Below are 14217 nucleotides of genomic sequence, written 5' to 3'. Positions count from 1 at the left end.
ACAAATTAAAAATGTTTGGTCTTGGGTTATAGGAAATATATCTTTTATTCGGCAGTGGGTTACCAGACATATTTTTTGTTCGGTAATGTGATTTCAGATTATTTTATTTTGTTCGATTTTGACACACCGAACAAAAGTCGAAGAACTCTCTCAAAAAATGAAATGAAAACCTACCAAACAAATAAAAAAACTCACTATTTCATTTTTTTGATGGTTTTTCACTATTGTTTCTTCATCTATTGCTTTCTTCTGTAATCAAAATATTATTATTCTCACTTTTTGAAAAGAGATGTGTAGTAGAGAAGAAAAACGTCTAAGAAAATAAGAGCAGTAGGGATTGAAGAGCAATGAGTGTAAGGAGATAATAAAATATATTTAATTTTAGTCTTTTATCTTTAAAAGTAATTTCACACATTGGTAAAATTGAAAAAAAAAATCTCATATAAAAGATGTAAAGAGGTAAACTAATGGTATAAGTAGAATTACTCTAAAGAATATAAAGAAATAAATGTGTTGTGTAAATAAAATTTCCGATAGAAAAAAAGGGTAAATTACAAATACACTTCCTGAGATATGCTTAAAGTACGAATTATCCCTTGTGGTTTAGAAAATTACAAATACCTCCCTGTCAAAATTTTTTATTTAACAGAATTAATTGAAAAAGTAAAATTTCTAACCGTTCACTTATACAATAATAAAATTATCTGAATTATTAATTGAAATAAAATTTTAACATTATTAAAAACTGTTAATTAACTCGATAATTTATTAATAAAAAAATCCATTTGTTATAAAATTAGAAACCTTAGGAGGTATAATGTAATTTTTAAAATTACAAGAAATAATTTATAATTTTAGTAAACCTTAAGAAATGTGTTTGTAATTTACCCTAGAAAAAACTCACAAGAGATTGGGACATTGTAAGATGCATTATGAGACCCACATTATTATGAGGTTCTATGATTCGTTCTTTCATCATTTTTGAACTTGATAAGATAATAAGTCTTTTGCTATTAAAATATCATTAGAAAAAAAAAAAAACTAGCGAAGTTTAGTTTATAATCAGCTCGATTAGATGCTTGGGCAACACATTACTCCAAAATCAAGACAATGAACAATGAGCATAGCATAAAATAACATCTCATATCTATCTTATTTTTTCACATTTTGGAATGAAAGACTAAAAAACAACTACCTTACCCATTTTTGTGCAATTTTTTTTTTTTTAATTTCAAAAATAACTTCTTAATATTTCTTATAAAGTGAATCATTTCTGATTATTTATTTATTTATTTATGAAAATCAATTTTAGAAAACAAAAGAACGACCATACAAAAACTTCTACACTTCTCGTCTCCTATCTTTTCTCTTTCATCTTATTTCACTTTAGAAATTCAAAATCTAAACACAACTCAAATTATTTCAATAGAAATTCTCCTATTTTATGCAATTTTTGTTTGTAATACATGTTACGCAATTTTGTGACAAAAGTAATAATGCTTTGGTAGAGTTATGATTACCAGAAAATTGCTACAAAAATGCATAACATGTAACATAAAATTGTGTAACAGGGTATCCGTAGTGCACGCCCTATAAAAAAATGTGCACTGAAGAGCTCTGAAGAGTAAATCTAAGTGCATAGCTGATTTTCACAAAATAGGATACAAATGTGAGATAAATGACAAGTCCAACATACAGTAAACTCCATATGTCGGACCTACTCTCACATTTGTATCCCATTATGTAAAAATCGTCAATGTTCCTAACACAGCTGGAATAATCATGGTGCAACAACAGTACATGAACCAGATTGGTAGCAACAATAGATTCAGTAGATTCAGAACTAAAGAAGAAAGTATAAAGGCGGCAAATTGGCATAACAAAAAAACTGCCATAAGCATTTAACTTAGGGCCAGTATCTGTACAGTGTATATTAACATGTTATCAACTTGAAATATTCAAATGCAAAGACCTTTTACTTTGTAACTTACCTTTTTCATGACAACTTTTTGACATCATGATATTTATCTATACAAGTTACATCCTGCCACTGCAAATCAACCAAATCCGAACCCTTCGTTGGCTTCATGAATTGCAAGAAGCAGTCTCTCCTCTAGATGTTGTTTTGACGGATAATCTGGTAGGTCTAACTGGTTGAAACTGTATCACCAAAAGAAATAAATTCGATAAGCAGAGTCCCCTATGAACAGACAATTATCTACTAAGGCCCTGTTTGACAATTGCTAAATAAGCTTTCTTTTTGGCTAAAAAAGGCAAAAGTAAAAAGTCTGCTTGCTTTTTGTAACATAAATATGGTAGTTTCTCACAAAAACAAAAGGTTGAAAATACACAACTCTAACAAAAAAGGTTAATTTTTTAGAAATTGTAAAATGCATCGGCTTTTTAAGATTCTATAAAAGCAAAAAAGTAAAAAAGAACTACTAAAAAACAATGGCCAAACCGCACCTAAAAGGACAAAAACAAACCAAAACTACAGTATAGCCAATAGGCTTCAACTAAATATGCTCAGCAAGACAAAGTAACAATGGTTGGAATGTGAGGATACCAAGTATGAGCAGAAGGCAAGTGATCAGAGCTGCCGTAAGCCTTGTGAATCTGAAACTTTTGCGAGCCTGAGATCCCCTGTAGAGCGCTGAACCCTTCTAAAGGCACCTGCAGCAAGTACAGAACATTGCTTAAAAAATGGAATCACTCAGCACAGTATCGATCTCCTACCAACATATTTCATCATACTATGTACAAATAAACATGTGCCATGAGAAGAGACTTGAAGATTTTAGTTCCCAGAAAAAGATGACTGAGAGTTAACATAGACATAGGAAGTTTGCCTAATCAAGACGTGGACACGACCATACAGATATATATATATATATATATGAAATTCTCTTGTTTGGTTGTGTCGGTTCTAAAAGTTAAGAGGATATTGGTTTGGTTATATATATACATCTCATGCAAATCGTGTTTTTTTTTTTTTTTTTTTTTGATAAGCAGGCAAAAAGTGTGCATTCACAAGAATCTTGCTAACTAAAGCGGCTGCATGAAAAATACAACCAATGGGGGGCTTTCATGCAATACCAAAAACAAGGGAAATCACTGTTCAAAGAGGTTTTTCATTTCCCTACAACCCAAATTAAAGAAGGCAGTTTGCAGTTGTAATTTACAAGATGCCAGCCTGGCTGGGCTTGCAGCATTAGCATTAACAAACATAACAAGAGAAGAATATGAGGTATAAAAATTGAATTGTGGTCTTCTACTTATAACTGAAATTAATTTTATTTTTTCTAGGAAGGAAGACATTATGCTTCTTTTATTGAAAACCTTATTTAATGACAATTTTGTCTTTCAGAAATTTCTTTCTTAGAGTTGTGATCAGGTGCTTTGCTAACCTATTTTTCTGTCCAATAAGATGGCATATTTACAAGCAATGACAATACAAACTCAAACATGTTGATATATGTCTCCCATATGACTCATACAATTCTGAGGTGTCCCCCGAACAAGTACTTTCATATTTAGGGTTTATATACTTGAAACTTTGTTAAAATTCACTTTGAAGTGTCAGGTACATTCAGACTAAACGGATATAAAAATAATAATAATAAATTAAATTAAAAAGAAAAAAGCATACCTTTGAGGTGCCAGTCACAAACTGCAGAAGACGAGCCTTATCTTCCTTGCTGAAACTTTGAACCACTTCCCAAAACCACTGGATGACAGGAGATGCAGCACTGTACCCAGAATACTCAGTATTTGCTCTCATGTCGTCCACTGAAAGACATTAATATGAAATTCTTGTTAGAAAAGTGTCTTAATTTTTGTGGGCTTTGTTAAAATAAAAAAGTAAAATGATCAATTTAATAAAGGCGAACTCACAGTCAATATCCGGAAGCCCACTAATTAACAGTTCCAGTTCCTTGTCATTAAAAATTGATATCAAATCACGAGCTATTAGTTCACTGAAACCTTCCAAAAATGCATTTATTTGAGGACGGATAGCAGTATTTAACCGATGCGCAGCAACTAAATCAACATATTTATGCTTGTTTTCCTCAGTAACTCGAATGTTCCGTCCACCACGAATCAGTTCATAGTCAGTTACCTGCATTATGTAAATTTGTTTTAAATTTGATAAACAATGGTTGAAAAATATAATCATCTCATGGAATTGGGAGAGTTCATTACTTCTGTCCTCTCATATAATATTAGCTGCTCTTCATCAGCATCAATGCTAAAAGTGAGGTCCAGAATATCACTGATATCGTTCTGCAAAGGTAAACAAGACACTCAGCACAAATGTTTGTGGACCTTGCTCGGCAAAGGTAACAGTAATATACATCAAATGTATGTGTATGTGAGTGAGAAAGAGAGACACACCTCAAGCATCCACTTCAGATTTCTAAAGTAATGAGGATCTATAGCTTCAATGTCATGGTAAGTCACTTTAACCCCAAGGATATGCTTATAGAATGATCGAGTGAAATGAACATCAAGAAGTTGTCCATCAAAAAGTGCTTTCCCAACCTGAAACATATAGAGAAAGGCATAAGCAAAAAACATATAGTTAGCAACTCAACCAAACATGCATCAATGAAAGGTACTCACAACTCGCCCAACAAACTTAAAGTACGAGAGATGTTCAGTTTGGTAACCAGAGTTAGGATTTGGCTGAAATGTTGAGTCATTGCCAACAGTTGTAAATAGTAGCGCTCCCTTATCAAAAATAACCCTGGACAACAACTGATACCATTCCCTGGTAAGTCCACCTGCATCTATACCTTCCTCCCCTTGGAAATGAACAGTCAACCTCCCCTTCAAATCCTGCGACGACCTCATTCGCAGTTGATTGTATGAATCTTCAAGAATGTAAGCTCTTCTCACCGAAATCCTTAAAGGACTGGGATGATGATCGTGTTGGTGCTTTATCTTAGATCTGAAGTGAGCACGTTTGTTGTCAAAATCAATAAAGCGCGGAACCTTCAGCATGAGTGAGAAAGACTTCTCAAGCAAACCAGGGTTTTGCCGGATGAAAGCATTCAAGAGTTTCCTATGTTTCTCCGAGAACTTCACAAAAGCAAGGTGTTTTTCGTCTGATTGCGAAGCAGAGCCTGGAATTTTCTGCTGGCTAGAAGAAGTGGTGGCATCGTCAACATCAGAAACCGCAACAATACCCAAGTCCTGATTTGCACCCGACTGCTCAGGTTGCAACTTCTCACACATCACAAAGAAAGATTCTATGTATGGCAAGATATTCTGAGTACCAGCAGGAAGTGGAGGCATTCCACCAGAAGGTTTAACCGTGGAAATCACAGATTTATTTGCTAAATCAGGCGGGGAATCTGAACAGCTTTCTATTTTGCTTATGCAAGTGCTCAGCTCCAGCCACAAAGGCTCCAAAGCTGCACTGATGTTATATACCAGAGAAATAGCAGCAGTGTACTCCTTTTCAGAAAGAATCTGATGATCTTTCTCTTTCTCATTAATTGCAGCAACAAGTGAACTTAATGCCTGCAAGACTCTCAAAATTGCGGCACCATCAGATGAAGTAGTGGTTAGCAGTGCTTTTTCTGCTTCTCCAAATATGAGTAATTCATTCATTGCAGACTTGGTCAAATTTTGCACAGAATCAGCTAGCTCAGAGATAAGCAGATGACAGTGAATAGGAGCAATTGCAACCAACTTCTCCAATACCTCCGCTGCCAGAGTATATGCATTATCTGACAGGCTGGGGAGAAATGAAATATGAGACGGGGATAAAAGTGACAAAGGAAAAGGCTAAACAAATTAATACAAGAATTTTGGGAGTTCAATTTTCCCAGGAAGTCAATGACAATGGAAAATGGAGCAAAATGACCAAAAAACCGGGGAGAATTTCAAGGAAGACATACAATAAACAGCAAATTGTCCCAAAGCACACACAAAATTGATTCCCCTCATTAAGAAGTGCAGGAACCACATTGCAAGGACTCATGAGCACAGAATGTGCAGGTAAAAAATAAGTAAATAAAACAAAAATAAAGAAGAAAGTATTGACAAAATTTATCAGGAAAAGATATGGCTAGCATAGTGCCTAACATATCTAAATCTAGAACACAACACATAACTATCCAACGGGTTATTTCACATGCCAAATTCAACTTTTTCACAGCATAATTTTTTGGTAACACCGAATAAGCTTAAACAAACACAATCCTTGGAATCCAAAACAATATTAGAGTTGTAACAATAATCACAGATGCAAAAAATGTAACCACAATAAGTTACAACACAGCAAAAAGTCCATATTTCCTTAATGTCAGATCATCAATTCTTTCAGAAGTCTCCAGAAACAGAATATTAGTGGACTTATGCAGCTATGGAAGTGTTATGATGGCAAACTAAAACAGGACAACTGGAAACATGACACCTAGGGACAAGAAAAGCACAATGGTCATCAAGGCACATCAAAGTACTTCACTCTACACCTGGAGAAGGGAGTCACCAGTGCAGGTAAATTTGTCAGGCACATTTTCTGATGGGCTCAATGACCAAGAAAAGCACAACTCATTTATTCTCAAATCATTCAATAATTTTTTTTCCTTCTCCTTTGAAATGATAGTTGTGTCCTATCCATACATGATCTTAAGTGATCCACTACTTGAATTAGATCTGTCCAGTTCTTGATTCTAACATGTTCCACGATCATCTAACACAAGCTCTAAATCCATGACTGTAGCACTTAATTATTGCACATTGGCAATGATATTAGATTCAATTGAATGTATATGCAAAAGGAAAGCACACATAGGTTGAGGTAACCCCCTTTGTTGATAGCCAAAACAATCACCTTTCTTGTTTAATTTTATTTTTATTTTTATTCTACACGTACTGATTTTTCTTTATTTTACTTAGTTGAACAAATACAGAATGAAAGGGTACAAGTACAATAGTTTTGCTTCAACTCTTTAGTTGTTATGCCAAAAAAGCAACTTCCATGTTTTGTCACTAGTTTGTTTTATATTTGGAATTGTTTCAATTATGAGAATTCATTGTTTTCATTTCATCAACACGTGCCTCAAGTAACTCAGGTTTGAGCCTAGTGCTCACAGTTTAGGCTCTAAAAGACATCAGCGCCTTAGTATGCCTTGAGCCAATTATATAATAACTACAGGAACAAATTATGCCCTTGTGTAATTGCAAATAAATCAATAAAAGAGCAGACAATTAGAAAAAGTTGGGCTACAAAGTCCACCATACCCTTCTCGTGCAAGCAGTGAGCATAGAAGTCGAAGTTCTGCTTGTGGTAGGTTATGTAGTACAGTTTGAGTATCACACTTGGTGTTTGCACTAGAAGCAGAGGGTTTGGAGGAGCCATCAGGCTTCGATGATGTAATGTCAGAGCCAGAGGATATGACACTAGAGCCTGTATTTATCTCAGCATTTGACACAGAGATCTGAGGACCAGATGTTTGTTCCATGGGAGAAACTCCAGATTCATTAGGCAAACTAGACTTGCTTTCAGCATTATCAATGATTACCTCCAATAAACTTAGTAGCTGAAATAAGAAGCCCAATATGAAAAGAGGACCAGCAAAACTAAGATGAAAAGAGGACCAGCAAAACTGAAATAATAATTAATAAAGATAACCACAATAAAACTGTGTAATCATTACCTGTTCAAGATGTGCTATACTTCTCAAATAAAGGGGCTGGTTCAAAAGGCTCAAAAGCAAAGCAATGGAAAAATATCGTTCTTGATGGTACGTTTCTTCTATCACATCCTCTTCAAGAATCATCACAGCTTTGCCACGTGCCTTTTCAAGATTTTCTGATTCTTGTAGGTGTAGCTGAGGCAGCTTAACCTGAAGCAAAATCTTTGTCACATAAGGGTGATTTCGAGCCAAGTATGTCAGGGTCTCGAGAACACGCCGAGACACCAAAGGAGGGACACCTACAAAGAAAGAACAAGATACATGAAACTAAAAAGTACCTCAAAACAGCATCTAGGACTTAAAAATTGTGCTTTCCTTCAAAATGAAACTTCAAACTTAAGTGGGAGAATGAAAGAAAAGAATGAGAAACAGAAAGAAAAGAAAGGTTAAGAACACTCCAATTTCCAAATTGCAGTTATTGCATTAATTATTTTTTAAAATAATTAATCTAGGAGAATGGAAGTTTAAATCTTTAAAATAAATTGTCCACAGCTTGCCTGTGATGATCAATATTAATGGTTATAGTACATACAAACATTTTTTGGGAAATAGGTTAAAATTCTCAACTTTTAACCCATTTTGGGTCACATCATCTCTCACATTTTTTACACGTTTTTTCAAAAAAAGCCAAAAAGCTAGCTTTTAACCATCTTCCTAAAAAACCTAGTTATGGCAGAAGGCAGTTCATCTATTGAGCACATTTAACATCATTAAACTTGATGGCAACCACACTAGCATTCCTAAACACCCCCTTGGTGCCTTAATCATAATATATTTAACTAGTTAGAAAAGAAAGAAAAAAAAAAGACATCCACATATTAAAAATATTCGGTATGTTTGGTTTCAGTTTTTTGAGTTCAGTTTTTTGGAAATCGAGTTTTTTGTTTTTCATATTTTTTGATTTTTTGTTTTTAGTGAATATTTTTAAAATTTTAAACAATTTTTTTTACTTTTTTAGATGCACCTTACTTAGAATGTATCTCAATAGTAAAATATTTGTAAAAAAATATTTAAAAAAATTAATAATTAATAAATACACAAAAATACGAAAAATGTACTGAATTTATATATATATATATTATATATATATTTTACATTTTTGGTATTTAGTGAATTTTAAAAAAAAAAATTCACAAATATTATATTTTTAAAGTGTATTTATGTTAGGTGTGTCTAAAAATTTAAAAAAAAAAAATTCTTAAAATATTAAAAAAATTCAGTGAAAACAAAAAAAATACAAAAAACAAAAGAGTAAAATTTTCTGAAAAGTGTTTTCTTAAAACTCAAACCAAGCAAAGTGACTGGTTTTTAAGTTTCCATACTCCAGTGAACTTTTTAAATGGTGAACTATTAAGTATTCACAAGAGAATGTGACAAATAAAACATCCAGTTTTAACAATTTTTGACATCAACATTTTCCAAAGCAGGACTTGTCTTATGGTGCTGCACCTATTTAGATCAAACCATCTCATCACCTAAAGGAGCATTAAAGTGTTTGCAAGTGTTAATTGAACTAAATACACACTTGCTAAAGTACTAAATGGAAATGAGTTGCGGGCGGAGGTAGAAAGGTGTTGGCGAAGTTTGTTAAATGTTACAAATTAAAATACAAACCTGGCTTCATACTAGACCTCAGATTTGAGAATTGAAACAAAGAATAGATTGCAGTTGAACACCAATTAATAAGAGAGACAGGATTAGCGGTATTACCATCAAAAGATTGAGGCCGAGAATACATTACATGACTCTGGCAAGCATACAACCTGTAAGCCGGCTCAGAAGCAATCATATGATTGACAGGCTTCCTTATATCAAGCATCAACAAGTCCATCAGAATTTTCACCAGAGCAGTTCTGGTTTCATTATGTGAACATAAATTCAAGAGAAGCCTCTGCAGCTGACCTTTATAAAGTGGCTGCATGGATGATGTCAACGAAGATGTAGATCACAACGGACAATTTATAAAGAAGGAAGAAGCAATCACACCAAGTGAATACCTGAACGACACGAAGCAGTCGAACCATGGCTCTCAGAGCTTCTGTGTCAACCAAAGGAGCCCCTTCAGCTTCAACTGGCTTACTTCCCATAGACCTATGAGCAATCATTCCACCAGCTCTATCCAGGCTAGAGCCAATACCTTCACCTCGTCGAGAAGACTCACCCCTGCGGTTTCTAGGGTACATTCCAAAGAGTGTTCGATTGTAACGATTTGCAAATCGTTCACGCAACATGTTTGCCTCCGCAACAAGAGCAGGTGTGAGATTGGCAATAATATCATGAGAAGATGTCAAGAGAACCTAGAGATAAGGAAAAAAAAATTCAAGTAAAAAGGCCAGACATTGAACACAATGAGAAATACTCTTCAATAGTCAACATACCTCTTCTCGCAAATCTGATGGAAATGTTGCAATTATGGAGACAGTATCCATTTCAACAGGTTGACCTTCCAGTTCCTGTGATTGATGCAACCTTTGTGCCTGTTGTTGCGCAAGAACTTCTTCTCGGATGTCAGGTGGAAGAGCTGCAAGAAATTCTGGATCTATATCCCCAGCAGTTTGTGGTTCAGCATTTGAAGGCTGCGCCAATTGACTTTGTTGGGCAGAAAGAACTTCTGCACGCAACTCCTCAGGGAGCGCATCTAGGAATGCAGGGTCAATTGATCCAGAATCAGCATCACCATTCACCTGCTGCTCCTCCGCTTGACCACCCTGATCTGCTTCTTGGCTAGGATTTTCTGAAACTTCTGTTACACTATGAAGCGGTGCATCTCTGACACTTACTGGTGGAGAATTCCCAAAAGGCACATTCACTCTCCTTGTTCGAGCGTCTGCAGAACCTTGCCTCTCTCCACCATCATCATGGCCATCAGCACTTCCAATTTCAACATCCAGACTCCGAAGGCTCTCCCCCAACGTTGCACCACTTCCGCTGCTTTCTTGGCTCACTGCTTCAACATCCCGCACAGCAGCATCATTGTGTTCAAACTGCATTTCAACAGATTGAGAGTGCGCACTTGATGCATCGATTCCCAGGAGAGACTCATTTTCTGTAGGCCTCATATCAGCATTGCCAGAACTATCCATTGCTACAGAAGAGGGTGGAGGCACAAAATTGTTTTCACTGTTGCCATTGTTCTCAGCAGGAGTTTCAGGTGTCATCCCTGAAGATTCTTGTAACTGACTGACCTCACCTTTACTCTGAGGTCCCAATGGCGTCGTATTCTTATCAGAGGGCTTCTCAGGGGCTGGCCATCGCAAATGTGAAACAATCAGATCTTCAAGCCCTTGGGGAACTGCAGATGAATTTGATCCACCTGTTTGCTGGTTATTGTCTGTCCACATATTGAATCGGTGTCCATGACGTCCATTCCTCAGTGACCGGAATATAGCATCCAGACGTGATGAGGTGTTCTCCAAATTCCTATCAGAATAGCCAACTTCACGGGTATTTTCTGAATAAAGAAAAAAATCAAAAAGAAGAGGGGGGAGAAGAAATAAAAAGAATTGGATATCAGATCTGCACAACAAAATCTTTCAAGATTACAAGGATAGATCATGAAGAACATGCAACCAAAATACCCAGGGTCAGATCATCAGAAGCTGTACAATAACTATAAATAGAAAAGCAATGAAACAACCAACCACCAAGTAGAGTTACCTGGTTGCCTGAGAGCAGCTGTGTGCAGTGATGAAGACGGTTCCACCAAAAGAGGATGCTGTGATGGGGAAGCATTGTCACCAGTTCTCCCCAAGAGATTGTAAATTGATGTAGTACGCCCTTGGCGTCTAGAGCCAAAAACTTCAACAGGCATCACATGAAGAGTTTCGTTGTTGAAGCTATTATCTCTACCAAAAACCTCAATATGGTCAAAAACGTTTATCCCATTGATTCCCTCCTCCAGCCTAAGTATTACCCCATCCTCTTCATCATCATCATCATCATCTTCATCCACCACCTCCTCATCAAACTCATCCTCATCAATTTCATGGTCATCTTGATCAGTGTCAGGATGCGGCAGGTGATGGACTTCATCTTCTTCCAGATCATTATGCTCCTCATCATCCTCATCTTCATCTTCGTCTTCATCTACATCATCTCCATCATCCGCTGACATTTCCTCATCATCATCCTCATCAACAAGATTTTCTTGGTCACGTGGTTGGATTGAAAACCTAATCTGCACAGTATCAAGTCCATTTTCAAGACCCTGCGTGCCCTCAGGAGTTTCATGCATATAGTCATCTTCGGCTGCTGGAGCAAAGCCTCCATCAAAATCTTGGTCGTGTTCCATATCATCAGTAACAGCTTCAGATCCACCATAGGTCTGGACAGTGTCAAAAGATTCAATGTGGTCAGGTCCCACAGAATTCTGATTATGTTGAGAACTAGTTTCCATGGACTGGGATATTTCACCAGTGTTATCTGCTCCTCCACGTTGACTCTGATCAGCGGGTTTAGTTGAATTTTCAGCTTTTCCAGTATTAGAATCAGCAGCATGGACATGTTCCTTGGTCACTATCTCAAGAACTTTAACAAGTCCTGTAACAACTTTGGGAGATTCAGCATGATCCAGGTCTACTACTTGGAGGGTACGGGTCAATGATGCTACCAGACCAACATCTATAAAAGTGGCAGAAGCTTCCGCTGAAATGTATGAACCTGTGGGTGTACGAGCAGCAACTACATCGTTGAGCAGATCAATTAAAGCTGGGATATCAGTGCCAGGTGCCCTAAAACCGATAGAAGAATCAACAAAATCATTAAACATATTACTGATCTCCACAAAAACTCTCTTCCTTCCCTCTGTAGAGCGAACACAAGATGCCACCAAAAACTGGCTAGCCCTGCTCGCTAGTTTGTGCTTCCAGTCAATATCTGTTTTCTTTTCCTTCTTTGAACTTCTAGAATATGGAAGAAACTTGTGAAGAATATGGTGAAAGATTCCGCCAGTGCAGTGACCAGTAGGACCGCGTTGAGTAGGGCCTCTGAAACTGCTTACTTCAGCATCTCGACGGAGAAGAACATGAATGGATGAAGAATACATCAAGAGAACCTCAGTCAAAAGCTTCAAAATGAATACAATTTTTGCCAATGATGCAGAAAGTTCCTGGTTATTGGCCTCAACCTCTTCAGATACAGAAACAATGGATTTCCCTTTCCCCTTGTTCCCAGTGATATCGATGTCCATGTCCTTTGGTAAGGAGGTATCCTTCGGCAAAGAGTCATCCTTCAAGGGAGGCACAAATGTTATAACTGAATCCAATAGAAGCTCAATCACATTTACAAAACTCTGAGGAGGTTTTCGATGAACTTTCACATTCTTCGAATTTATCTCAGGAAGTTTGCCATGGCCATTCACGGGACCTGATGAATTGATATTACCCAAAGCAACCTTCCCATCAGCAGTCTGTGCTTTGTCTTTCTCCACTGCTTTCTCCTTATCTTTTTCTTTCTCTTTGTATTTATCCTTGTCCCGATCTTTCAGCAGGACAATGTACGGCCTTTCACCCACCATCTCAACTTGGCACACAGACTGAGCAGCCTGCATAAATATCACTGGATCCCGTGAGATGACAGAAGTCAAATTCAAAAGAAAATTGCGCGGGGTAAGTCTTCCATTGGATTGTCGGTTAGCAGCAGTCACAACACTGTGTCGTATCTCAGATTCCATTGCCAGCTGAAGAGTCTGGGGATCTTCCAGCATATGACGGATTATAGTAGCAGCAATATTGTCAAACCCAACAAACAGGCTACTTGTTGGCAAGGAAAGCAGCAAAGGTAAACCCCCAGCATCAAGAAAACTAACAGCAACAGAACGAGTTTTGGTGAGAGTAGAGCATAGCTGCAAAACAGCATGCATTGTTTCAGAAGGAAGCTGGTTCCTGATACAACCACAAGCAATATCAATAAGTCTCTTCTGTTCCTGTATACTAATATTCTTTGGAGACAATCCCAATGCTGACTGCAACTTGTTCTGCTTGTCTTCGTCAATTACTAAAGATGTCTGATGGCCACCAACATCATCCTTTTTTAATAGCTCTGCAATATTGGCATTCAACTTTTGATCTACTTGTGACAGCCGATCAATAGCAAGAAAAGCTGCTGTTACCCACTTTGGAACTTGGGATTTCTCCTTGTCAAATGAAGTAGAAACCCAATGTGAGAGTAAATCTGAGGCAACCTTCACCAGACCAGTCTTCGAGGCGACTTCTCGTGCCACAGCATCTTCATGAAAAATTAAAGCTAGAACATGAAAAAGAGCATAGAGCATGTTACCATTTCCACTATCGGAATCACAAAGCTTCACCTGCTCTATAACATAAGAAATAATGTTTGATCGGTATTGACCATTGTTTTGGGAGCATATCATAACCAGAAGATCCCGAACTGGAAAAGCTAGAGATTCTTTCATTTGTAAAAGCTTTGTACATGTCGATAACAAGTCATCAACAGGAGGGGGTCGAACCATCTCTTCTTCAATATGCTGACTAATTTCATCTGCAACATC

At 36.8% G+C, this 14217-nt stretch overlaps 1 protein-coding gene across 2 annotated transcripts in view; it reads right to left on the bottom strand.

Annotated features, from left to right (window-relative positions):
- Positions 1 to 1844: 1844 nt before the first annotated feature.
- Positions 1845 to 14217, bottom strand: part of LOC114269751 (E3 ubiquitin-protein ligase UPL2) — a 24122-nt gene continuing 11749 nt past the window's right edge. For both annotated transcript variants that reach the window (XM_028211105.2, XM_028211106.2), the window contains 13 exons: positions 11367 to 14217; positions 10088 to 11160; positions 9707 to 10006; positions 9420 to 9624; positions 7671 to 7948; positions 7255 to 7553; positions 4624 to 5743; positions 4396 to 4542; positions 4204 to 4284; positions 3895 to 4120; positions 3650 to 3789; positions 2567 to 2673; positions 1845 to 2160 (listed from right to left, as the gene is read on the bottom strand). The exon at positions 11367 to 14217 is cut by the window's right edge and continues 3723 nt beyond it. In XM_028211105.2, coding sequence (XP_028066906.2) covers positions 2058 to 2160; positions 2567 to 2673; positions 3650 to 3789; positions 3895 to 4120; positions 4204 to 4284; positions 4396 to 4542; positions 4624 to 5743; positions 7255 to 7553; positions 7671 to 7948; positions 9420 to 9624; positions 9707 to 10006; positions 10088 to 11160; positions 11367 to 14217 — 6930 coding nt within the window. In that variant the 3' untranslated portion in view covers positions 1845 to 2057. The remainder of the gene's footprint in view (positions 2161 to 2566; positions 2674 to 3649; positions 3790 to 3894; positions 4121 to 4203; positions 4285 to 4395; positions 4543 to 4623; positions 5744 to 7254; positions 7554 to 7670; positions 7949 to 9419; positions 9625 to 9706; positions 10007 to 10087; positions 11161 to 11366) is intronic.

Source organism: Camellia sinensis, chromosome 6 (assembly GCF_055761805.1).
Source record: "Camellia sinensis isolate YWXY chromosome 6, ASM5576180v1, whole genome shotgun sequence".
Lineage (NCBI taxonomy): Eukaryota > Viridiplantae > Streptophyta > Magnoliopsida > Ericales > Theaceae > Camellia > Camellia sinensis.
Note: the sequence above shows the minus strand (reverse complement) of the source record. Positions and strands in the feature narration are given on the sequence as shown.